Below are 24,274 nucleotides of genomic sequence, written 5' to 3' on the forward strand. Positions count from 1 at the left end.
GATGGGACCGTGGCGTGAAAACGGAACAGCGCGATACATTTTGATACAGGGCAGTTCACATGACGCGAAGTGTGCGCGATCCAGGAACTCAGACCGGGTGACCCACACAGAAATAATCGAAACAGACTACCAGAACAGAGACAGGCATCACCCAGACGCATACGAGCGGAGCTGGCCATAGCAACTCATCCATTCAGTGGAGCACGATCAGACCATGCAGGCTTTGGACCGCACCTGATCCCCAGACCTTGAAACTCCCGAGCACCGCTCCATCACTACCCACCCGGCCTCCGCCACCGACACCAGCCACCCAGCCGACCCCGCCCTGACGAACCTGCACTGCTCGGCGGTCGTCTCCAGGATGAGCGGCGAGTTGAGGAAGTGCCGCAGCATGGCGCGCGCGCCGGCCCGCTGCCACTCCAGGCTCTGGAACAGCTGGTCCGAGTCGCACACGTGCACCGGCACCAGCGGGAAGTCGCCCAGGATCGGCAGCTGCGCGTACAGCGAGCCGAACTCTGCGGAGCGCAAGCGGAGGTCAGAGCGGGCGCTCGGAGGTCACCGGCAGAGGTCACAGCGGGCGCTCGGAGGTCACCGGCGGAGTTCACAGCGGGCGCCCGGAGGTCACCGGCAGAGGTCACAGCGGGCGCTCGGAGGTCACCGGCGGAGGTCACAGCGGGCGCCCGGAGGTCACCGGCAGAGGTCACAGCGGGCGCTCGGAGGTCACCGGCAGGACGCAGCGGGCGCTAGGAGGTCACCGGCGGAGGTCAGAGCGGGCGCTCGGAGGTCACAGGCGGAGGTCACAGCGGGCGCCCGGAGGTCACCGGCGGAGGTCAGAGTGGGCGCTCGGAGGTCACCGGCGGAGATCAGAGCGGACGCTCGGAGGTCACCGGCGGAGCGTCGACATCCACGCGACGCAGAGAGCCGGCCATTGTGACGCATTAACGGAGCAGTCCAGCGTTGTTTAAGGCGGTGAGGGCACCGTGTGGCAGCCGGGGTTTATGCCTTGGTTTGAAGGCATCGCGCCTCATGTGCAATAAATCAGGACGTCCGTGAATTACATATACGCACGAACAGTTTGTGCCTGCGCAGAGAGCTTTCGAACTATCGCGAGTAATTGCCCGCTTTTGCCATTTCCCATCACTATTCAACCCCTGCTCCCCAAACAGCGCGCAAGCGAATGCGCTACTTGAATACGACAGCCAAACCCCGCGCGGCAGAACACCGCCAGGCCCCCCACATGACACACACGTGGCCGCAGCCACCGGCGGCGCGGCGCCTACCGAGCTGCGATTGGACGGCGATCACGGTGGGCCCCCGCTTCTCGTCCTTGTAGGCCTGCAGGGCGCGCGTCAGCCTGCGGCACGCCGCGTGCTCGGACGTCTCCAGCTGGATCTGGAAGCTGAGCTCCTCCGGCGGCAGCGCGTCGGCCGCCGCGCCGCGCGCCAGCCTGCCGCCACGGTGGCGTCAGAGGGCCGGGCACCGGCGCGGCAAGGGGGGAGGGGGGGGGGGGGGACAGGCGGACCGCATCAACCGCGGCGCTGCCCGGGATGTGTCTGTGGCCGGAGGTCACCGAGAGCTGTCGGTGTGACGCGACGTGGCAGCACGGAGGACGCGGAGAGCACAAACACCCAGCCAACGCTTCGACTTTTGCTGACTGGTTTCCATACAATATAACTGCAGCGCATGCGTCAGATCAGTGCCCGGTCTACAGCGAGCACAAGCGCAGGCACCTGCACTTGCATACGGCAGAGTCCGCATACAGCAGCAATGCCACCAAGACCTCCGATACCATCACGGTACGTGACACGGTACACTTAATCGGCTAGGCAGGGTTCTTCCGCCTCCGCACCACATACAGCACATAATCACCATCAGCAAGAAAGTGAACGCGCCCGGCTGGCCTAAACATCGCCGAAAGCCGGCCGCTAGCGCAGCAGCTTCGTCTAGCCGCCGTCACTCACTTGCCGTCGCGCTCCGCCGCGTACAGCGTGCGCAGGTTGGGCATCTGGTTGGAGCGCTCTGTGTTGACGACGACGACCAGCGCGCGCCCGGCCGGCACGAGGAAGAGGCCGAGCATGGCCCGCGGCCCGCTGCGGTACTGGTACAGGAACAGGTGGCGGCAGCTGCCCGGCTCCAGGTACCGGTACTGGTTCACCGGCTTGAACATCAGCTGGTTCAGCTCGAACGTGTCCGTCTCGGAGGCCGACAGCTGGCGGTGGAAGCGCGGGTCCACCTGGGGACGGGCGGCGGTCAGCGGACACCGCGCACGTGGCGCGATTCCTCGCTGGCAGGCCGGTGCGCTGAGGATGGTGTTGGCCCGGGTCAGCGGGGCTGCTTTCTGACGTTTGAGGAAATATCGCAAGACGGCCGCAGTGACATCGATTGACAAACGCTGTGTATATGCACCCAAAGACCACATCACATCAGCGGCAGGATAGTCACAAACTCCGAAAACCCGTGCACATATACAAGCCAGGAGCCGAGCCAGGGTACCAGAAAACACGGACCAAACATCGAACGGAGCGCAGGGCCTCACTGCAAAACACCCACTGCTGGAGGCTACAGAATTTCTGGCACCCCAGCCAGCTAGCTAGGATCTATATAAGCCTGGAATGCGGGGGCAGGAAAACGAATGACCTCCCCACTGCCCGCACATGTTTGACAGTGCGAACCAGACGCTCATAACACGGTCATTTACACATGAGGTGTTTACCCGAAAGCCTACTCGTACAATGTAAAGACTGCTGCCTTCCCACAGCGCCTGAGTCCGCCTGACGCCCACGCGTTAGTACCGACCGCGACCGTGGGGCGGCGCCACCGACGTACCTGGACCACGCAGCCGAGCTGGGACATGATGCGGAACAGGGCCGGCGTCTGCGTCTCGTAGATGCCCTCGATGTCGGGCGCCGACAGGTTGGCCATCAGCTCACTGTCAGAACAGGGTGGGCTGCACGCTCGAGGCAGAGGAGGCGCACGGGGACGCGCGTCCAGCCGACCCTGGGTCTCAACACGTTATCTGCCGCCCAGCACCCGCCGCTGCTCCGCTCGTAGCTCGAGTCAGCAATGTTAAGTGCCAACGTCACGCACATGTGATGTACTAATCACCATCACTACCTATCACATTCACTGCTACCTATCACTCGTCACATGTGAGGATAGGACATGCGCCTCATTAACCACACACAGTCAGTTCGCACCGATGCCACTGCTCTCCGGCTTCACACTTCAACTCCAGCCGGCGCCTCTGCTCAGAGACCAGCAGCACCCCAGACCTCGATGCCCACCTGCTGTGCTGCCGGTACAGCTCCTCGGGCACCGCGTACTCGTACATGTGGTACGCCTGGTGCGAGCGGGGCAGCGTCTTGACGCAGCGCCGCCACAGGTCACCCTCGCTGCTGGGCTTGGCTGAGCGCTGGTTCACGTAGAAGATGCGTGGCACCACCAGCTGCGGCCGGCAGGTCACGGATGGTCAGGGCTGTTACCGGGATCACATAAGCTAAGGGCTCTCCAAGGGTCACGGAACGACACGTATATCGTCAAGGTCACAGTGGGTCGCGGAGGTCACCTCGGTCAGGAGCGTTGCAGAGATCACGTGAGGTTATCTGTGTTACCGGGGTCACGGCATGTCAAGGGTGCTACTGGCACTGCGCAAGACGGGTGCTATTGTGATCACAGGACGTCAATACAACGCAAAGCTGGGGCAGAGACCACCACACAGGTAGGTCAGCGGAAACACAGCCTCAACTCCGACACGTATCCGGCCACACGCGCAACTGCGGCCACCTGGCGGCACCCACCTTGATCAGATGGAGGTCACCACCAACCAAACACCAGAGCCGGAACGTGCCTGATTTGTTCGTGGGCACCACCTGCCGGCCGGGAGCGCGCAGACACGGTCAGCGGCGGCGTACGCCTCCTCCACCGGCGCCGATGAGCCGGAGCGCCGCACGTTGATGGAGATCCGGTCAGCTGGCGTGACCGTGCATGTAAGTCCCCAAGGGGCGGTGAGAAAGCTCCCCAGGATCTCACGACGCCCACCAGGTCCCAGCAAAGCCGTGCACGCATGAGCTGGACCTGCGCCAGCCCGAACTCGAACCATCCGGATTATGCCGACCCGGCCAACACGTACCGACCTTATCCGTTCCCAGCGAGCGTCCCATCAGCCTGACCTCCAGCGCCCAACCGACCTGGGTGACCGGTCAGTACCTGGCGCACCGCACCTGACATGTCTGACCAGGCCCGACGGAACCGGGCGGCCCGTCAATGCCCGACAGACCTGGATGATGCTCTCCAGGCCCGACTACCGCGGACGGCCCGCCCGAACATGGCCAACCCGCGTGACCCGCCGGCACGCGACTGACCTGGATGACCTGCCAGGGTGTGTCGAGCACGGTGCGCTGGGCGCGCCGCAGGAAGCCCCCGAGCGTGTCGGCCCGCGGCCCCCCGCCGCCGCCCGACGTCACCAGCGGCAGCTCAGCGCCGGCCGTGCGCGCGCGCTTCTGCCGCTCGGCGCGCTGCAACCGCTGGTGGCGCCACTTGCGCTTATGGAACGCCAGCCAAGCCAGCATCGCGTCCTGCCGAATAGCGGCGGCAGGTCAAGGTCACAGGGTAGCGCAGGATGCTTTGCTGTAGGGCAAAAGCGGGGCAAATCACGAATGGACATCGCAAATCCTGCGCGAGAAGCCCTCAACTCTCCATCTTTTTTCGCTATCAGGTCACGGTTAGTGCAGCTGTGCCACATTGAGGTAGCAAATTGTGCTGATGACTTAGGTAAGACCGCGTCACAGCTAATGCCGCTTGTCTGTAACAACACTCACGGCTCGCGTACTTACAAACGACAACAAGCTGATCATTGACAGCTCCGGCCGCGTCCGCGTGCGGACAGACCGCTCGCGGCCGCCGCGGTGGCAGCTGGGAGGCAGTGTTCACGGGATCAGTGGTGACCCAGCGCAGTGTTCACGGGATCAATGGTGGCCCAGCGCAGTGTTCACGGGATCAATGGTGGCCCAGCGCAGTGTTCACGGGATCAGTGGTGGCCCAGCGCAGTGTTCACGGGATCAGTGGTGACCCATCGCAGTGTTCACGGGATCAGTGGTGACCCAGCGCAGTGTTCACGGGATCAGTGGTGACCCAGCGCAGTGTTCACGGGATCAATGGTGGCCCAGCGCAGTGTTCACGGGATCAATGGTGGCCCAGCGCAGTGTTCACGGGATCAGTGGTGGCCCAGCGCAGTGTTCACGGGATCAGTGGTGACCCATCGCAGTGTTCACGGGATCAGTGGTGACCCAGCGCAGTGTTCACAGGATCAGTGGTGACCCAGCGCAGCTCAGCAGAATGTAAGAGCTTGGTGTTTTCCTCCGGGCGCTATCACTCTACGCGGCACCACTGAGTTTGTCGCCATGACGACCACGAAACCACCCGCCGAAGAAGCTGCCTCCCAGCCTAGATAGCAAACACGTAGCACTTCCCGCCCCCGTGACATGTCGCAGCTGCAGCCCTTCCCTGGCCCCGCCACCCCTCCCCCCACCCCGCCCCACGCGGTCGACCCGCCCTGACCTTGTCCTCGCCGAGCGGCGGCGGCGAGCCGAGGGCCTCGCGCCAGCCCTTGTTCAGGACGGCCGCCTCCTCGGCACCAGAAGTGGGTCGCTTCCGCTTGGTGACCATCGGGCGGCGGCCGGAAGGCCCGGCCGGCGAGGCCAGGTCCTCGATGTCGCCGCAGGCACCGTCCGCCTCCTGCCGGCAGATGGCGCCCCCGATCACGGCCCGTGTCCTGTCGCGCTGCGTGTGTTACGAGCCGCTGCGGCCGCGTGCGCCTGGTGGTGCGTGACGTTTGCAGCAGAACAAACGGCAGTGGCAGATGGACGCCGGCCGCCAGTTCGCCCGTGTGAAGACGAGACTCAATTGATTCTTTGCGGGCAGAATGAATGGACACAGATATAAACCACACCGAAAACAGCCAAGTTTGCTACCGGGCCGTCGTGCCAGGATGGTCTGCGGCGCTGGGCTCGGCCTGGAAGCTGGCCATCGGCACACGATTCTACTCGATCTACAGCCTCTGAGCGGAGGAGCGGGACGGAGCCACACACCGATTCTCGCCGAGCGCGCACTGCTCGGCGAGAGAGCGCGGCGCACGGCAGCCGCCACCATCATCACGTGATGACGATGACAGCATCCCGCGCCATCGACCGGTACGTGGCGTGGGCGGCGAGTCGTTACCGTGCGATCGGCGGCCGGCGGCGGCGGCGCGGCCGGCTTGGCGCCCGCCTGGAACATGTCCGAGATCTTGCGCTGCTTCAGCGTGTCGTTCTTCTCGACCATGCGCTTGTGCAGCCAGTCCGGGTGCTGCACGCGCGGCACGGGGTTGGGCACCTGGCGGCGGGTGGGCGGTGTGGCGTCAGCCAGGTCCTGGGACCGTGACCCCTGCCCGCCGGCTCACAGGTGAGTCACAGCCGGCCGCGAGGCGTACCTCGCCGCTGCCACGCCAGCATGATGGACCACAGTGCTTCCAGCTGCCTTCCTGGTGCGCTGCGCCAAACAGCGCACGAGAGCCCGCGACACCCCACTCTCAACGCCCCGCGCAAGGCATCCCCAAACTCGACCAGCAGCGCAGAGCACACCGTCTCCAGTCCACAGCAATCGCACCGGTCCCAGTCACTCCCGCATTCCTGCCATAGGAAACAGTGCCACCTGCCCAGACATCAGAGCGCAACGAAGGGTTGCACCCAAACCAGTTCTAGCGGGCTCTCGTGGCGAGCACCCCCCGCCAGCGAACGGCAGCACGCACCCCCTGCAGCGCCGCCGGGATCGTGATGATCTTCTGAATGGTGCCGCCCAGCCGCTCGATGTAGTAGCTCCAGTCGAGGATCTGGCGGATGTCGAAGTCCTTGAGCGACGAGTCCTTGAGCCAGCGGCGCAAGTAGTGCCGCTTCACACTCGGCTCGGCCTGGAAGATGGCCAACGGGACCGCCCTGGCCCGGCAGCGAGGTCAGCGGTACCGCCGGCGCCGCCCTGGCCCGGTGGCGAGGTCAGCGGCACCGCCCTGGCCCCGCGGCGAGGTCAGCGGCACCGCCCTGGCCCCGCGGCGACGACAGCGGCACCGCCCTGGCCCGGCGGCGAAGTCAGCGGCACCGCCCTGGCCCGCGGCGAGGTCAGCGGCACCGCCCTGGCCCGGCGGCGAGGTCAGCGGTACCGTCCTGGCCCGGCGGCGAGGTCAGCAGTACCGTCCTGGCCCGGCGGCGAGGTCAGCGGTACCGTCCTGGCCCGGCGGCGAGGTCAGCGGTACCGTCCTGGCCCGGCGGCGAGGTCAGCGGTACCGCCCTGGCCCTACGGCGAGGTCAGCGGTACCGTCCTGGCCCGGCGGCGAGGTCAGCGGCACCGCCCTGGCCCGGCGGTGAGGTCAGCGGTACCGTCCTGGCCCGGCGGTGAGGTCAGCGGTACCGCCGCCGGGGGCCGACGGCTGCGGGACCGGACGGGGCGGCCACCGGCGCCTGCCTTTGAATGGGAGACACCCGCCCACAGCCAGGAGCGGGCTCACGACGCTGTTCTGATTAAAACTGGACTAAAAGGGCTAAGAGAAATGACACGTTCCTCCAAATGACTGCGCCACCTAAGCTGCGACTTATATCATGCTGATTCGTGCTGATGCGGGCCATCCAGCGGTACACTGGAGTCATACCACTTCTGCAAATGCGGAGCGCTCAGTCCCACCTGGGGAAGTGCATTTGCTTTTCTCCTACAAAGACTGGATGGGATCAATCCTGCCAGTGAAAAGCATGGGCGATATAATCACTGCCCGCAACAATGCAGTTGGTTCTCCAATGACAGAGCTGGTGAACACTGCAAAGAGCACACCTCATGAAGAGAGCACCAATCCCCAGCCCTCCTCCCCCATGGCACACCGGCCCAGCATCGTCGCCAGTGCCCGGGGACCTACCTCTCCGTCACTGGCGCGCCCTCTGGCTTCTTGGAGATGATGTACTGGCACGACAGGCCGGCGTCCTTGACGATCTGATCGCCGAGGAACTCGGCCAGGCGCCGGGCCGTGCTGATCGAGGTGGACTTCTGCGCGCCGTAGTCGGCCAGACTGCGCGACATGCTGCGGTTCTCGGCGATCAGCTCGAACAGCTCCGAGTCCGGCATGTTCGCCCCCTGGCCGTGCACGTCAGTGGGTCAGGCGAGGCTGCGGTGGTGGGCTGGCGGGCAGCAGCGACGGCCGAGTGAGGACGTGCTCGGCCCTGGTGACGGGCGTCAAACGCCAGACGGACACATGCGAGTGTCTAATAGACGGTAAAGAGGATCACGCGAAAGCATGTTTACTCCCTTGCCGAGGCGATGAAGGGCTACATGAGGCCATAGTTGCTCTGGCCAATGTCATGGAAGTTACGTGAGGGCATGTTGCCCCTTGCGGAGGCCACGCAGCGTTGTGCCGGGGACTTTTCTGCCCCTGGAAGGTGTCACGCACGGTCGCGCGAAGGTATGGTCTCACGGCGGAAACCGTCTGCCCCGATGGGAGCTAGGAGCACCGACCGACGTTAAGTGAGGCCATGCTCTCTACCGGAAAACTATGGCTCCACGGTTCGGTAATTTCTGTCGATTGAGGCCATCAAATGGCTTATATACAGGGAGACCACGACGGACTGTCATTGCAGAACGCTGCAGAAGAGAGCACGCCTCAGACGCGCCGATTCAGCTCCGCATCTCCATACACGACCCTCTCACATGACGTACGAACACGCCTCGTCGACGGCCAAATCCAGCCTGTCCCCGCCCCGCTCGACGCCCCCCCCCCCCCGCGCGGCGACGGTCGCCGGTGTCGGCGCCCCGCACCTTGCTGTAGAGCACGTCCAGCCAGTAGTCGGCGATCTTGGCCACGCTCTCGTACACCTGCTCCAGCGTGGAGCCCTTGAGGAACGCTTCGAACACGGATGACTGGAAGATCTTGATGAGCTGCAGCTCCCCGCGCCGTTTCACCTCGAACCTGCGGCGGTGACGGGCAGCCGTGACACGGCCCGCGCGCCACCGCGGACCTCGAACTTCCGGCGGTGACGGGCGGCCGTGACACGGCCCGCGCGCCACCGCGGACGGAAGAACCGCGCCGCGGCGGCGGCCGAGAGGACGGCAGCTTGGCCGGGTGTAACGCTGATGGCGTGGCTTGGCGATTTCTCGGTGGCACAATGGGCGCCATTCGAGAAATAATACGCGGCGAAGGCGAACATGCTCCGGCGATGAAGCGAACTCTGATGAACTTTAAACGTAGGTCGCACTGTTCACAGCCAATGTTTGCCGATGTGCACTCACTGCGGTAATCCGGCCGGCTGCACTGCGGGCCGACCGTTTACCAGGCCGCTGGTAACGGTGACAGCTTACCCCTTCAGTTCCGCCAGCGAGCCGTCAAAGTTGAACACGGCGTACCGCTTCTTGAGCTTCTTGCCCTCCTCTTTCGAGGCGGGAAGCACCATGGCCTGGTAAGGGCCGTCCACCTGAAAGGGACAGAGACTCTTAAATGGCGTCGACCTGGATGCATGCCAACAACGCGCCAACATCCCGCCAGTACGGCCGTTGTTTACCGCCACACGTAACAACAAAGCCGTTAAAGCGTCCCCACTCCCTACTGAGAAATGGGTCCAGTTAGTTCTCTCCAGCGGATATGCATGTAGATAAGCGTATTGAGAACATTATGAAGCATATGATGCTGGTGGCATTATAGACACAATTAGCATTCCTTCGTCAAGTCTGAAGGGGTTCTCGGCGTTTCCACGGGGGAATAGGCCGCTTCCTCGCGGAGTCTTTCATCAGGGTTCCACCAACGTTGCCGGCTTAAGAGCGGAGGCAAATAGTTCGGAGACACGGCGACAGGTCAGTCCGGCCACAGCGGAGTGCCGAACGACGGGAGGAAGGGTGTGTGGAGGTCGTCACGAGGGTGTACGCACCTCGAAAAAGATGGAGTTCTCATCACGCACGGTGTATTTGAGAGTCTCCGGGTCCGCCAGGTCGTGGTACTGATCGTTGGTGAAGTGGTCCTGGAAGCCGGACACCGCCGTTACATCCAGCGCACAATCAATTACATCCAGCGCACAACCAATTACATCTGGTACGTGCGATCTACCCACAGCCTACGGTGGCCTGGCGTAGGCATCGGGTTTAGCGATCCAACGGCGCTGGGCTGCAACCCAAAACGAGCGCCTTAGCCGACTCCATGCCGTATGAAATTGTCATTAGGTAGTTAATAACAAACCTCGTAAAAGCCATGGCAGATCGCACACTTGCCCCGCTAAAACACCGAAGTGGAAAATCGGGCAAATTTGTCGGCTGAAATCGGGCGAGGGATTCGGTAAGAGCGCGACGAAGTGCCGCTCAGCGTGCGATGAATTAACAACTCATCAAAGCGCGCAGAATGCAGCGCCCCTTCAGTGTAATGAAAACAAAGGCCATACACGGAAATGCAATACATCGGTGTTTACCAAATATCCAACATCCGCGGTAAACGACGGGTCGGCGATAGCACGAACCAGCATCTTCCCGTCTGCCCCTCATCACAGGACTTCACAGCTCGCGACTCACGGCTCACCTTCACCATCAAGTTGAGGATGGCGTTGGGGAAGCTGACGGTGACCTTGGCCTTCTTGGCGTTGGTGGTCTTGATGACGTAGTTCTCCGGGAAGGAGGCGGGCAGGATGCACCAGATGCCGTCCGTGTCCAGCTCCAGCGGCCGACCCACCTGCCGACGCACCGCCAGCGTCCGGCACACACCGCTCGGAGCCCCCGCTGGTGCTGCCAGCGTCCGGCACACACCGCTCGGAGCCCCCGCTGGTGCCGCCAGCGTCCAGCACACACCGCTCGGAGCCCCCGCAGGTGCGGCCAGCGTCCGGCACACACCGCTCGGGGCCCCCGCTGGTGCGGCCAGCGTCCGGCACACACCGCCCGGAGCCCCCCCTGGTGCGGCCAGCGTCCGGCACACACCGCTCGGAGACCCCGCCGGTGCGGCCAGCGTCCGGCACACACCGCTCGGAGCCCCCGCTGGTTGCCGGCCAGCGTCCGGCACACACCGCTCGGAGCCCCCGCTGGAGCGGGCGTGGTCTCCGGCCAGGAGTCCGTACCCTCCGCCCTCAGTGAGCATGACAGAGAACCACGAGACGCATAACGCGGCACGTGACGGACAATGACACGTCAACGATCTTTTGAGCGACACGATCCCAGCTGCAAGGGGAGAGGGGGGGGGGGGGGGGCACGCGACATGACACGACATCGTCTGACCTGTTCCAGTCGATCCGAAAATTATCTCGCCAGGCCGTTTGATAGTAACATCGTCTGAGCAGACGCTCTATATTTACTGATCTGACCTGACCTGACCGTATAACCTGACCTGACACGACTATGTGACCTGGGACTGACCCCTCCATTACCTCACTTTCTTGCCGGAGGCGCGTCAAATCTTACGACTTCAGCGACTTCGCCCAACCATGCCACCTGACTGACCTGAGCCTGACCTGCCGCCTGACCTCCGACTGACCTGTTCGATGATTTCCCTCGCTCGGGTGATGAGGCCGGCGCCCGTGTAGCACACGATCCCCGCCATCTCCATGCTGTGCCAGCGAGCGCTGCCGCGCAGCGAGACACGGGCATCACACACACACGCGCACACACACAGCGGGCAGCCGGACACAGCGCACAGCGTTCACTTCCGCGGCTGGACACCTCACAGCCCCGCACACAGCAGACAGCCGGACACGGCGCATAGCGCTCACCTCCGCGGATGGACACCTCAGCCCCGCACACAGCGGACAGCCGGACACAGCGCATAGCGCTCCCTTCCGCGGATGGATACCTCACAACCTCGCACACAGCGGACAGCCGGACACAGCGCATAGCGTTCACCTCCGCGGATGGATACCTCACAACCCCGCACACAGTGGCCGGGTATGGCACGTCACCGGGCGGGAACATCGGTGACTGAGTTACAGAGTCCTCTTCACAGCAGTCGTGTGCTCCGGACACAACGTCCCGTCCCCCCCCCCCCCCCCCCCCCCCCCCCCGGGCATCACAATAGTGTGACCACCACATAGCGAGAGCAAGGACGGCGCAGTGACGGCTGACGCAGCCAACACAATATGCCGGAGGTATTTCCGAGCCACAGACGGAACACGCACCCCTTCCGCATCACGTAGCCGTAGAACGAGTTGAGGATGCACTTGTGGGCCAGCTGGAGCGAGTCGTACAGCACCACGCGGCTGTTGCTGGACTTGATGGCGCCGACGTCGCCAGACGCCTGCGCCTCAGACAGCTGTTTCTTGGCGGCCTGCAAAGGGAGGGCCGGTCAGCCGGTCAGCGCCACCTGGCGGGGGGACGAGGACGTCAGCCGCGAAGGGCGACCAACACCAGCAGAGTCGGAGATTGACAAGGACGCCACACTGGGGCGGAGGGTCCCACTCCGCGACGGAGTGTGGACCGAGAGCGCGCCGGGCGGGCGCGACGCTGTACCAGCAGTGTACCGCGGGCCAGATGAGTGCCGACACGGTGGGAACTATTGCGTTCAAGATGTCCAGGGGCCCAAGCCGAGCCAGCGGCACACAACAGCAAAACGGCGGTCCGGGTTGCAAATATCCACCAGCGTCATCGTCTCCACCAAAATTAACGGACAAAACCCCCGACGCCGACCCCGGAAGGGCACGGCAAATCTCTGACTGGCCCTTGACCTCTGCTCCTGACACCACTCCCCCACACGGAGACCGGCAGTCACCCGCATCCCGGCAGGGTACCAGCGCTTCCCCTCCACCCGGCCCGCCTCACGGACGCCGCCCTACCTTGTTGAGCGCCTTGTACTCGTAGCGACGGTCGCGGAAGGCGCGCACGGTGTCCACGTAAAAGCTGTTCTCTCTCTGGCAGATGGTGGTGCGCCGCTCCTCCATTCGTGTGATGTGCACCTGCGGCACAGCGCACTGTCAGGGACTGTATCCGGCCGGACTGGCGGTTTGAAGTCTTCTGAACCAGTCACCTGAATGCTACGCTCTGGGCGGAATGTTGGTCGTAGATCAGCTGGCTGGCTGGCTGGCTGGCCGCCCGCCTTCTTTTCTCTAGGGGCCCCCTCTTTCAGTAATTAGATGTTCAGTCAATCAAGCAGCAATCACAACCGCCCTTCTCTCCTCTCTCTCCCTCTTCCCTCTCCCTCTCTCCCTCTTCCCTCTCCCTAACTCCCTCCCTGCTCCTCCCTCCCCTCTCCCTCTCCTCCTCCCTCTCCTCTCTCCCTTTCTCCCTCTCCCTCTCCCTCCCTCTCCCTCTCCTCTCCCTCTCCCTCTCCCTCTCCCTTCTCCCTCTCCCTTCTTCCCTGCTCCTCTCTCTCTCTCTCATCCTCGTCTCTCTCTCTAGCTCTCTCTCTCTCTCTCTCTCTCTCCTCTCTCTCCTCAGACCTTGGCTCTGGTCTGCGAGAGAAACCCTCCAACCTTCAGGCGACAGGTGCCTTTGTGACGTCAGAAAACAGCCCTCAGCCCTTGATTCGGCGCCACTGTTGTGGCCACTGTCTCTAGAGGAGACAGACGGGCCTAAGGCAGCTCGCGGAGCCGCGCGCCTCAGCACTATCACGGACCTTCTTATAGGCGCGCCGGCAGTACTCGGAGAGCCGCTTCTTCTCGATGGCGGCCTGTTCGTCGCGCGTCAGCTGATGGAAGGCCCGGTCCTTGCCGCCGGGCGTCGGCTCGGCGCCGGCCGCCACGTACGGCGGGAACCTGCCGCAGGATGGCGCGGCTCACGCAGCCGTGCATAGGGACTCGCACGGGAGAGGGCGGGGCAATGGGCACAGTGGGTGTCATGAGGGTCACGTTCAGGCCACGTTCTCCGCTGCATCTGCACTCAGGGGGCGGAGACAGGGCAGGACGAACTTCTGACCAAAATGAACCTATCGCGCAATCGGGTTTGCTAACCACTTTAGAGAGAATGGCACTAAGGTTGAGCCTTTACAAACAACGTATCACACATCTTTCAATCGCACATCCCACTTAAATGATGAATCTGTCCCCTGCATCCGCACACCACAAACCCGTACATATCCCCCCTCCCGGACCTCCTGCCGCCGCGCCACCAAAGCTCCGTGCGAGACCAGAGCCCCGCCATCCCCCATCGCTACAACCCTCCCATCTCGCCATCCACAACCTGTGCCCCGCCCACTTTCCATCTCCAGCTGCTCCAGCGCTGCACCTGGCCCGGCTGCCCCACCTCTCCATCTCCAGCTGTTGCCCCACCTTCCCAAGCCCAGCTGCCGCTCCATCGCCGCACCTGCCCGGCTGCCCTACCTCTCCATCTCCAGCTGCTGCCGGATGTGCTGTAGCTCGTTGCGTTTGGCCGGCATCACCTCGCCACGCCACATCCAGCTCATGGTGCGCTGGCAGCGCGCGCCCGGGGCGTTGAAGTCGCACGCGGCGCACGTGGCCTCGTCCACCATGGCCGACGGCTGCAGCCGGTTGGTCAGGATGATGTTCGGGTACATGGCGCCTGCCGGGCAGGGCCGTCACGTCAGGCCGACGGTCAGGCACTGGATGTGACCGCTCTGAGTCGCGTGCTAGCGTGACGCTGGGCATGCGTTGTGGCACCCGCGTGACTACACGTGGCCAGGTGCAGGATCTGACGTTTACTAGTGGAGGCTAAAATGCCATCTATTCCTTTTCCGCGAACATGTGATACTTCACCAACACGACGGTACTGGACTCGACAAGGATGTCCAGGCTCGTGGCAACAGATATGCGTGGAGAAACTTGTACCATTACACAAGTCTTACAGCATAATGTCCCATGCTTTTTGTTTTGCTTTTTTTGCTACGAGCGTTACAATCTTCGATATTCCATACTGGGCACTAAAACAACAGGTCGTCGATGCAAATATAAGTAAGACAGCAGCCAGTAGTAATACCCTCATTCCTCGGAGAAAAACCAGGAGAATGGAGACAAGGATGGTGCTGATATTTCGGCAACGTGCCTTTATCGAAAATAGCAGAAGACAGCAGAAAAATAAATTACTTTGTTTCTCCATAACGCTAGATCACGAAACCGCTCATCAAACCTAAATGCAAATCTCCAGATGATGTCGAATACCACAATGTGTAAGACAAAGCGCTCACGGGGAGATGTGAATGTCGCCAAAACTCGTACCTAATGACAGTGGCAGACGTTCGTTAACAAATGGTCACGCCCCGATGCGTCACCACATCCGCGTTACTGCACACGGCACGCGCGGAATCTTGGGTTTCGCCAGACGGCTTTTAAAACTATCTGGTGCATACGCGCAAAATCCACGTAGATATGTGCTGTTTCATGAAGACGCCGACACTGGATTCCTAGCAAAATATGCAGATACCTGACAAAAGCCATGCGCAACCACATAAACCCGACGAAATTACATCTAGCAACACGGAGCACTCCTTAGTCTCATTGCACGAGACCTTGCAGGTAAATTCCAACAGGAGTTTGTCCACCACATCGAAATGGCAAAGCGACATCCACGGGCTAAACGATACTGACCCAAGTCTAACATTCGAGTGAAAACCTTCAGCCCTCCGAAATGACTAGATTCAAAATCCTGGCGTAGCCGGGCGCCATCCGCAACCGAACCACCGAGCGCGTATTGGACGCCACCGCGACACATCGCATCGACCAGCATGACGAACTGTTTCACGCATGGCCACCGGCTGCCCCGCACCACGTCCGAGTGGGACGCGGCGATGGTCTGGTACCTGCAGCACACCGACGACAAGGTGAACCCGGGCCCGCCGCCGCCGCCGCCGCCCACCGTCGAGCAGGAGTGGAGCGACACGCTGCACAAGCTGCGCACCATCAACTTCAGCTGTCGCTACCCGAGCATGGACCAGGGGCCCTCGTACAAGGCCGTCACCGACCCGCCGTTCACCGAAACCACCGAGGTAGGTACGGCCCAGCCGGCCACGGCCTCCTGCTGTGATCGCGTGTGTGGCGGGATCGCGGGGATCGCAGGGATTGACCACGAGCGGCTTTATACGCAGTTTCCTCGAGCCGACCAATCGCCCCTCCCCCCGCAACTCAGTAACAATAACAACCTGTTCCTGGTTTTCTTGGCAATCCAAATCCGCTTGAGAATCCGGACTAATAGTTCAAATACAAAGATGCCTAAATTAAAACTTTCCTGGAACTATACTAGGGCTGTCAACGAGACCCCTCAAGATCGCCGCCGAATACATCCCTGCCGTTAAGGCCGTCTGCCACATGGACACAGAGCGCGTCACAGCTCAGGGAATAAAGACAACCCACGCCCCTCAAACCGGCTACACACGACTACAGCGCGCCCGCGTGCCGACCCGCTCTCATCCCGCCGCCAGAAACGGATCCAGTTCGGCGACAAGTTCAAACACCCGCTGTACGAGCCGACCGAACCGCACGTGGCCAAGGAGCACCCGGTGACGGGCGTCATCCCGCGCCTCTTCGCGCCGCCGTACCGGCCGCTGCCGGGCGCGCCGGCCGACAAGGTGGCCTTCTACGAGCGGTACGAGGCGGCTCGCCGGCGCTGGGAGGGCCACCAGCCTGGCGCCGACGTCGAGACGCCCGGCCACACCGTGTTCCACTGACGGCGGGCGGTCGCCGGCGCCGCCGCCGGGCCTCCGGTGCCGGATCAGAGTTCTGAGGCCCGGGGTCGCCGTGCAGCGGCGGCTGTGGCGGCGCCCAGACCGACGAGCGGGGTTCGACGCGAGCCGACGGAGGACCGCAGGAGGCGCCGTGGCGCTCACGTCCCCCACTGACACAGCTACTGAGCCCCGACCGGCCGGATCAGGCAACGGACAAGCGGCATATGGACCAGCTTATTAGTGGCGCTGGCGGGCTGTCCAGCTCCAGCGGACGGACCGATAGACCAGCCAACACACTTAATGGCAAGGGGAACAGGCTGCCACGAAACGGAAAGTTATCATACAAAGCTATTTTTCGAGCAAGCCGATCGTGCTAACATTTCAGAAACAGCCGCACTTACGTCTCAAAAAAGCAAGCGCAATAAAACTGTCCATCGTCCCGCTCATTACCCGCTCTCCCGAAAACTTATACCCAATCCAGATGGTGGCTGATAGATACTGAAGGGACTACCTATCCACGTCTAGGTGGTAGACGATGTGATTCTCTAAGCGGCACCCCTCCGCGTCTACACGTAGGTGAAGTGATTCTCTAGGTGGTACTTACCCACGTCCAGGTGGTAGATGATGGGGTTCTCCAGGCGATTAGGCGTGTCGCGCAGGTCTTCCAGCTTGGCCTTGACCTCTGACAGCACCTCCTCGTAGTTGGTGACCTGCCAACGTCAGATCAAGTACCGCGTCCTTGAAGGCTTACAGATGGATCTTATCCGAGCCATACCAACAGCCGTGGTGATGCCCAAGAGCCAAACCTTGGCAGCGGACAAGGGGCCCATACAAACTGATCCCCTTCCACCAAAACCAGGATTGGGGGCACAACTTGTCTCACTGACGACGCGCCATGCGGTGTCTGGTAACACACTGAGCCCAAACACAGCTGCCACACCCTGAATAGGGTCACATGGTATGCAGAATGTAGCCAGTTCACTGTCAGGACTGTCGCGACCCGTGACAGCAGTGATGGCAGGCGACGTACGACAGACCGCAAACAACAGACAACAGGCGACAGGTAGCAGGCAATCAACGACAGACAGCAGACGACAGACAACAGGCAACAGGCGACAGGCAGCACACAACAGACAGCAGACGACGGACAGCAGGCAACAGACGACAGACAGCAGACAACAGGCGACAGACAACACAAGACAGACAACAAACGACAGACGACAGACAGCGGTCAATAGCCAGCAGACAACAGACGACAGAAGACAGACGACGGACAACAGACGACGGACAACAGACGACAGACAACAGACGACAGACAACAGAGGACAGAAGACAGACGACGAACAAAAGACGACGGACAACAGACGACGGAGAACAGACGACAGACAACAGACGACAGAAGACAGACGACGAACAAAAGACAACGGACAACAGACGACAGGTAACAGACGTCGCGCCCTACCTGCTCTATGGGGATCTTCTCCTCCACCTCGATGGCGAAGCGCAGCGTGGCGTCGGCGTTCTCCAGCAGCTTCTGGAACGCCTCGGGGACCTGCCAACGTTGGACCACACCGAACGTCACCCGATGCTAGAGATCCGGGCTTCTGGCTGGACGCCACACGGCGGTCATCACATGAACCGTAGTACCGGCCAGATGGCCAGACGGCCAGGCGGGCCGGCTGATCGGCCGCCTGGACCCTGTACGCGTCAGACTGCGGGCAACTCCGGCCTACAATCACTATAGCCGGCGGTTTCTAACTCGCTCTACCCCTCACCCTGGCGTAGAGGACATGAGCGAACACTCCCTCCGCATGTCACACACGCGGCATTCTTCAGGCTGTACTGCATTCCCAGTCCACGCTTCACAACTTCACTGAATTGCACCATCGGCCCCCGCGGGCTTCACCAAAAGCGCGCGCGTAGCCGCCCGCTCGCATATCCACAGACGACCCTGGCGATGCGCCACGGCCGGGCGCCCATCCACTCCCAACGCCACCGCCCACGCCGCCGGCACCACGAGGAGGCGGGAGGGGACACCGCCGCGCGGCGAGCACTCACCATGCGGAACCGGCAGGGGATGTCTGCGCGGAACACGCCCGACTCGATGGCCTCCACGTGGCCGCCCACGTATGTCTCGCTGTCGAGCACGTGGCCGTCCTCGGTGATCTTGTTGTGCACCGTCTCCTGCTTGTTGGGGAAGATGATGTTGACCTTGAAGGCCTCCACCATGAGCAGGGCCTCGCACAGCGTGCCGGAGCCCTTGCGCAGCACCTGGGGGAGAGGCCCGAGGCACGATCAGCAGGCGAGCGGCCGGATTACCGACGAGCACAGGGCAGTCGGCAAGGCATGTTCGAGCAGACTATCGGCACCAGGCAGTTGCGCACATTCATCCGGACATGCCGCAGTCACCTTGTTGATAACGAAAGAGGCGAGGCTGGATACGGGCAGCGTCACTCAGTGAGCGGGGGCACCATCCAGCGTCCGCAAGGAAAGATCCGTATCCAATGGAACCGGTCCATCAGGCATGATACTGATTCCAAAAGCAGCATAGAACAGCAATGTGAAGAAGTGACATCAGAAATTGGGACCTCCATCGAGATGACGCTAAACTACGAGGATGCCTGGCTGAATGAGTTATTGAGAACGAATGACTGTCGTTTCCTGCGCAGGGCTCTCACCTCGTCCGGGTCCATGGGCAGGATCGTGCAGAGGGCGAATATGAAGGGGTGCACGTACTTCATGTACAGGTAGTACGTGGCCACGGCGTCCGACACGGAGTAGTTGGAGAGCACCTGTCGGGGCACGGGTGCAACACATGCAGACCACGTGACACGATCCGACACGAGTCCGAAAGTGACGGCCACAGGGAGATCACGACACGAGATCACCAGATCAGATCACGTGACACGACGGTCACGGCTGGTCTCTCACAAACAGCTACATCAAAGCCCCATCCAACGCTCACAAAACGCCACAACGCCAGTCGCATCTAATGCCGACCCCTACGCACGTGACTCATCCCATCCCTGGCGCACGATATGACCGCCCTCCGAGCCGGTGGCACGCCAAGCCAGCGAACACTTCGGCTCGTCGCCGCAGCACAGCACTCATCACAAGCCCCACGGGCCGACGTCTACCCTCAGTCCTCAGCGCCCCGCACCGGGCGGCAGCGCGCCGGCCGTACCTGCGGCTCCTCGTTGGCCATCCGGCACATGTCCTCCGGGTTCAGCTCGACCGGGTCGTAGCGCAGCTTGGCCTTGGCCACGGCCTTCAGGTTCTGCGAGCCGACCGGAAGGTACGAGTCGCGGCGGACCCAGCTGAAACAGGGGCGGGTCAGGCGCGGACCGAGGATACCCGGCTACGCACGGACCGAGGACATCCGGCTACACACGGACCGAGGACATCCGGCTACGCACGGACCGAGGACATCCGGCTACACACGGACCGAGGACATCCGGCTACGCACGGACCGAGGACATCCGGCTACGCACGGACCAGGGACATCCGGCTACGCACGGACCGAGGACATCCGGCTACGCACGGACCAAGGACATCCGGCTACGCACGGACCGAGGACATCCGGCTACACACGGACCGAGGACATCCGGCTACACACGGACCGAGGACATCCGGCTACATACGGACCGAGGACATCCGGCTACACACAGATCGAGGACACCCGGCTACATACGGACCGAGGACACCCGACTACATAAGGACCGAGCACGCCCGGCTGCGCACGGACCGAGGACGCCCGGCTGCACTGAGACCGGCGTCAGGCTAGTACCCCAGTAGGGGGAGGGGGGGGGGAGTGCAGCGACACTGATGTCAGATTGAGCACGATCGACTGTCGCGGACGCCTCGACAGAACCTCCGCCACCGCCTGGGTCAGCCGAGGCCAGCACGTGGAATCCGTTGAGAACAGGCTGCGGTCTCACACCTTGTGAGAACGGGAATCCGTTGAGAACAGGCTGCACACCTCGGGGGTCACTGCACCGCAAAACGGAGACCAAGCCAGAATACACACAACGTACGCCTCTTGCCCACGGCAGGTGAGAATCCGCCCGTCAGAGCACAGGTGCGCGGATGGGCGGGTATGATCTCTCCTTACTTCTGGTCCTGCACCCTTCCAAAGAGCGTCAGCGTGTGCAGCGGCCATACTGAAGCTCCCGTGGAATGATCATGCCTTTCCAGGGAGATTTCCAAAATTTCATTTGCTTATGCTTTGCTGCCCTAAGCCAGTTCTTTTGAACGCTTGGCGGCCGGCTGCGCGTCGCACTTGTCCTCGCAAGTGTTTCCTGCCCGAACAGCCGCACCCAAGGGCAGAAGCACTGTGGTGCCGCCCCCATAGCCCGCCCCACCACTGACCAGAGGCAGTCCATGTGTATGCTCGGACGAGACACGTAGATGCCCTCGTTGTTCTTGGCGAAGCCGATCTCCTGGGCCATGTCGAGGCCGTGCACGGCGGCGCGGCCTTCGACGAACGGCCAGTCGAAAAAGTCGCCGTTGTAGGTGACAAAGATATGCGGTCGGATCTGTCGGACGGGGGCGGCGAGTGAGAAGGCCCCGTCCGATTGTGCGTGAGTGGAGGGGGGGGGGGGGGGGGGGCGCACGGGGCGGTAGTCCGCCGCTGGTAAGAAGGCGCACGCATTGACTCATTTTTGTCATGAATCTCAGGGCTTGGAATAAGACCTAGTTGCACATGCCGAACAAAGCGGATGGTTTAAAATAAACGTTAAGGTGCATCGTTGCTTGCAATTCAGGCCAGTACTTTGAAATGCTATCAAGATGTTCAAAAAATCAAAACCCTTACGTGTCGCCGGCAGCGGCGCCGAGTCCAGGGCCGCACCGACGGCCAGAGCAGCTGCTCCAGCGGGTGCTGTTGGGGGAGAGCCCGGCGCCGCGGCCGACAGCCTCGACAGCACCCTCACCTCAAGAATGTGGTCGAAGAAGCGCTGAATCACAGCGGCCTCGTTCGGCTCGTTGAAGATGACGAACGGCCCCTCGAACTCCGGCTTCGGGGTGTACTCGAAGTCGTCGATGTCCTGGCTGACAATCTCGCGGTTCGTGATGAGAAAGCCCTGGCGGCAGCGACATTGCTGGGACGTCACAGGACAAAATGCATGGCAATCCCGACTACAGAAAATTAGTGGGCTAGTGGTTAAAACGCGGTGGCGCAGTCAGCAACAAAGCTCAAACCTGGCATCAGTCAGCAAGGTCATTGAATAACGAACGCAGTAGTAATTCACCCACGCAAATAAGCCACGTGGTACTTCCGGTTATTTCACCAGTCGGTATTTACCCGGCATTTACCCACATGGTATTTACTAAGCCCCATTGCTTAACATCAGTCGACTATCACAAGACCCAGTCAGCGGGCGGAAATGATCTCATCGTAGGCTTCAATGTATGACTGAGCTACCACGCCGACAGCGCTCGTCCCCCCCCCCCCCCCGCCCTCGGCGGAGAGCCTCGCGTTCGCCGCCGCTGCCGCACCTGGCCGTCCACCATGTAGGAGATCATCATGATCTGGTCAGTCTTGACGTCGGGGAACTTGAGTGGCAGCTTGGTCGTCTCGATGTCGTACGCCAGCACGATACAGTCGGGCCACTCCAGCAGGTCCGCCCGCAGCGTGATCAGCGGCGGCTCCTGGCCGCGCGTGCGCACGCTGTACCACTTGCCGATGAACAGCTGGTTGTCGATGCTGACGCGCACGTGGTACGGCACGTCATACTCTCTGCAGACAGGGGAGGGGGCAAGAAAGGGTGCGCTTGCAGACTCGCAGCGGCAGCTCGCTGCCAGACCGTGCGACTACGGCCCCGATGTGCGACCTCGGTCGTCCCGGACGGCGCTGCAACACCTCGCCGGGGTTCTAACCGACCAACTGCTACACGCTTTTGCTGACTTTTCTTAGCGCAAAAGCAATGGCCGCCACGTGTGGCGGGGCTCATCCGAGCACGGCCACTGCAAACACAGTATCTGCGCCTGATGACAGACCCCCACACCTCCACGAGTCGACTTCGCAACTTCACTTGTACCCGCTCTTGACGTCCACCCTCCCATAAGGATGGGCGACGGAGCGAGAGGTTGTACCCGCTCTTGACGTCCACCCTCCCATACGGATGGGCGACGGAGAGAGAGAGGTTGTATCTGCTCTTGACGTCCGACCCTCCCATACGGATGGGCGACGGAGAGAGAGAGGTTGTACCCGCTCTTGACGTCCACCCTCCCATACGGATGGGTGACGCGAGCGAGAGGTTGTACTCGCTCTTGACGGCCACCCTCCCATACGGATGGGCGACGGAGAGAGAGAGGTTGTGCCCTCTCTTGACGTCCACCCTCCCACACGGATGGGTGACGCGAGCGAGAGGTTGTACCCGCTCTTGACGTCCACCCTCCCATACGGATGGGCGACGGAGAGAGAGAGGTTGTGCCCTCTCTTGACGTCCAACCTCCCATACGGATGGGTGACGCGAGCGAGAGGTTGTACCCGCTCTTGACGTCCACCCTCCCATACGGATGGGCGACGGAGAGAGAGAGGTTGTGCCCTCTCTTGACGTCCAACCTCCCATACGGATGGGTGACGCGAGCGAGAGGTTGTACCCGCTCTTGACGTCCACCCTCCCATACGGATGGGCGACGGAGAGAGAGAGGTTGTGCCCTCTCTTGACGTCCACCCTCCCATACGGATGGGCGACGGAGAGAGAGAGGTTGTACCCGTTCTTGACGTCCACCCTCCCATACGGATGGGCGACGGGAGAGAGAGAGGGGGGGGGGGAGTGAGACAAGAGAGCAGGAGGAAAACCAAGGAGGGGCTGGAGGAAAGAGAGAAGGTGCGGAAGGGAAGCGTCCATCGGCGAGACGCGGCGGAGACTGGAGGCGCGGCGCAGAGCCGACTCCGTACCTGATGTCCACCACGTTGTCCATCTGGTTCTTGTTGTCCGGCTCGTCCCCGTCGGCGCCCGTCATGTACGACGTCAGCAGCTCCGAGTACGCCGTCTGGAAGCCGTGCCGGGAGGTGCAACAACAGCAGCGGGCGCAGTGCGGCGTTCGCGCCACATGCCGCACGCCAAGGGTGTACGGCAGGAAGCGATGTTAAATTGTGTTGTTCAACTAGCGGGTTATAGTGAGTACAAGGTGTACGCAGATCGCATGAGGCGGGTTTGAGCCCGCAGCTGACCCATCCGGCGTTCGGTTACATGAACATGGAGCCGAGTGGTGTCCGCATGCTGGAGGTGAGTATGGGTCGTGATGATGATGATGATGATGATGATTTAGGTTTGGGGGCGCATCGACTGTTGTAGGTCATGCAGCGCCCATGACTGTCATTTTACCCAGAGCCGCAAATCAGGCAAGTGCATCAATCGCGTCACCCTACCAAGCCTTGATGAGCAGGCCTGGTATCATGATGAAAAGATTACTGGGACGTCTACAACGCGAAGAAACTGCAACACTACCAGACTCGAGAGCATGCGAACAATCCCCTAAAAAGTGACATAGCGTGCGACTCTGGGCGTTGTGTCCGAAAAACTGCACTCTCGTTGCTGTAAGGTGACGGCAAGCGACGAGTACGTGATGCACGGACAGCGGGTCAGAGCATCAACTGTAGTGTGGTCTGTCCCCAGCCAATGACAGGTGACGGTGCGTAGCATATGTGTGGCCTATGCGCAACCGACAGAGGGCAACCTCCTCCCTCCT

The 24,274-nt window shown here is 61.9% G+C and overlaps 2 protein-coding genes across 2 annotated transcripts in view; one reads left to right on the top strand and one right to left on the bottom strand.

The window, feature by feature from the left end:
- The window catches only part of PolE1 (DNA polymerase epsilon catalytic subunit 1), a 48,404-nt gene that overhangs the window by 12,530 nt on the left and 11,600 nt on the right, over positions 1 to 24,274 (bottom strand). Inside the window, exons 5-33 of the mRNA XM_037216804.1 lie at positions 23,481 to 23,575; positions 22,073 to 22,313; positions 21,508 to 21,657; positions 20,945 to 21,111; positions 19,761 to 19,893; positions 19,255 to 19,368; positions 18,635 to 18,847; positions 18,039 to 18,128; positions 17,181 to 17,286; positions 14,283 to 14,481; positions 13,580 to 13,718; positions 12,801 to 12,920; positions 12,147 to 12,295; positions 11,510 to 11,597; positions 10,568 to 10,717; positions 9,930 to 10,019; positions 9,367 to 9,479; positions 8,827 to 8,977; positions 7,934 to 8,148; positions 6,785 to 6,968; positions 6,217 to 6,369; positions 5,557 to 5,733; positions 4,362 to 4,574; positions 3,798 to 3,869; positions 3,285 to 3,445; positions 2,827 to 2,929; positions 1,962 to 2,233; positions 1,281 to 1,447; positions 335 to 515 (exon numbers count right to left, since the gene is read on the bottom strand). Coding sequence (XP_037072699.1) covers positions 335 to 515; positions 1,281 to 1,447; positions 1,962 to 2,233; positions 2,827 to 2,929; positions 3,285 to 3,445; positions 3,798 to 3,869; positions 4,362 to 4,574; positions 5,557 to 5,733; positions 6,217 to 6,369; positions 6,785 to 6,968; positions 7,934 to 8,148; positions 8,827 to 8,977; positions 9,367 to 9,479; positions 9,930 to 10,019; positions 10,568 to 10,717; positions 11,510 to 11,597; positions 12,147 to 12,295; positions 12,801 to 12,920; positions 13,580 to 13,718; positions 14,283 to 14,481; positions 17,181 to 17,286; positions 18,039 to 18,128; positions 18,635 to 18,847; positions 19,255 to 19,368; positions 19,761 to 19,893; positions 20,945 to 21,111; positions 21,508 to 21,657; positions 22,073 to 22,313; positions 23,481 to 23,575 — 4,406 coding nt within the window. The remainder of the gene's footprint in view (positions 1 to 334; positions 516 to 1,280; positions 1,448 to 1,961; positions 2,234 to 2,826; positions 2,930 to 3,284; positions 3,446 to 3,797; positions 3,870 to 4,361; positions 4,575 to 5,556; positions 5,734 to 6,216; positions 6,370 to 6,784; positions 6,969 to 7,933; positions 8,149 to 8,826; positions 8,978 to 9,366; positions 9,480 to 9,929; positions 10,020 to 10,567; positions 10,718 to 11,509; positions 11,598 to 12,146; positions 12,296 to 12,800; positions 12,921 to 13,579; positions 13,719 to 14,282; positions 14,482 to 17,180; positions 17,287 to 18,038; positions 18,129 to 18,634; positions 18,848 to 19,254; positions 19,369 to 19,760; positions 19,894 to 20,944; positions 21,112 to 21,507; positions 21,658 to 22,072; positions 22,314 to 23,480; positions 23,576 to 24,274) is intronic.
- Positions 15,481 to 17,025, top strand: LOC119093791 (uncharacterized). Its single transcript, XM_037216802.1, has 2 exons — positions 15,481 to 15,901; positions 16,334 to 17,025. Exons 1-2 carry the CDS (start codon positions 15,641 to 15,643, stop codon positions 16,577 to 16,579), a joined length of 507 nt encoding a protein of 168 aa, XP_037072697.1. The 5' UTR covers positions 15,481 to 15,640; the 3' UTR covers positions 16,580 to 17,025.

This window comes from Pollicipes pollicipes, unplaced genomic scaffold (assembly GCF_011947565.3).
Source record: "Pollicipes pollicipes isolate AB1234 unplaced genomic scaffold, Ppol_2.1 Scaffold_4002;HRSCAF=4701_pilon_pilon_pilon, whole genome shotgun sequence".
Taxonomy (NCBI): domain Eukaryota; kingdom Metazoa; phylum Arthropoda; class Thecostraca; order Pollicipedomorpha; family Pollicipedidae; genus Pollicipes; species Pollicipes pollicipes.

Coding starts and splice junctions, on each gene's coding strand:
- LOC119093791 (XM_037216802.1), top strand. CDS start 15,641: ATGACGAACTGTTTCACGCATGGCCACCGGCTGCCCCGCACCACGTCC. Junction 15,902..16,333: donor CGTTCACCGAAACCACCGAG/GTAGGTACGGCC, acceptor TCCCGCCGCCAG/AAACGGATCCAGTTCGGCGA.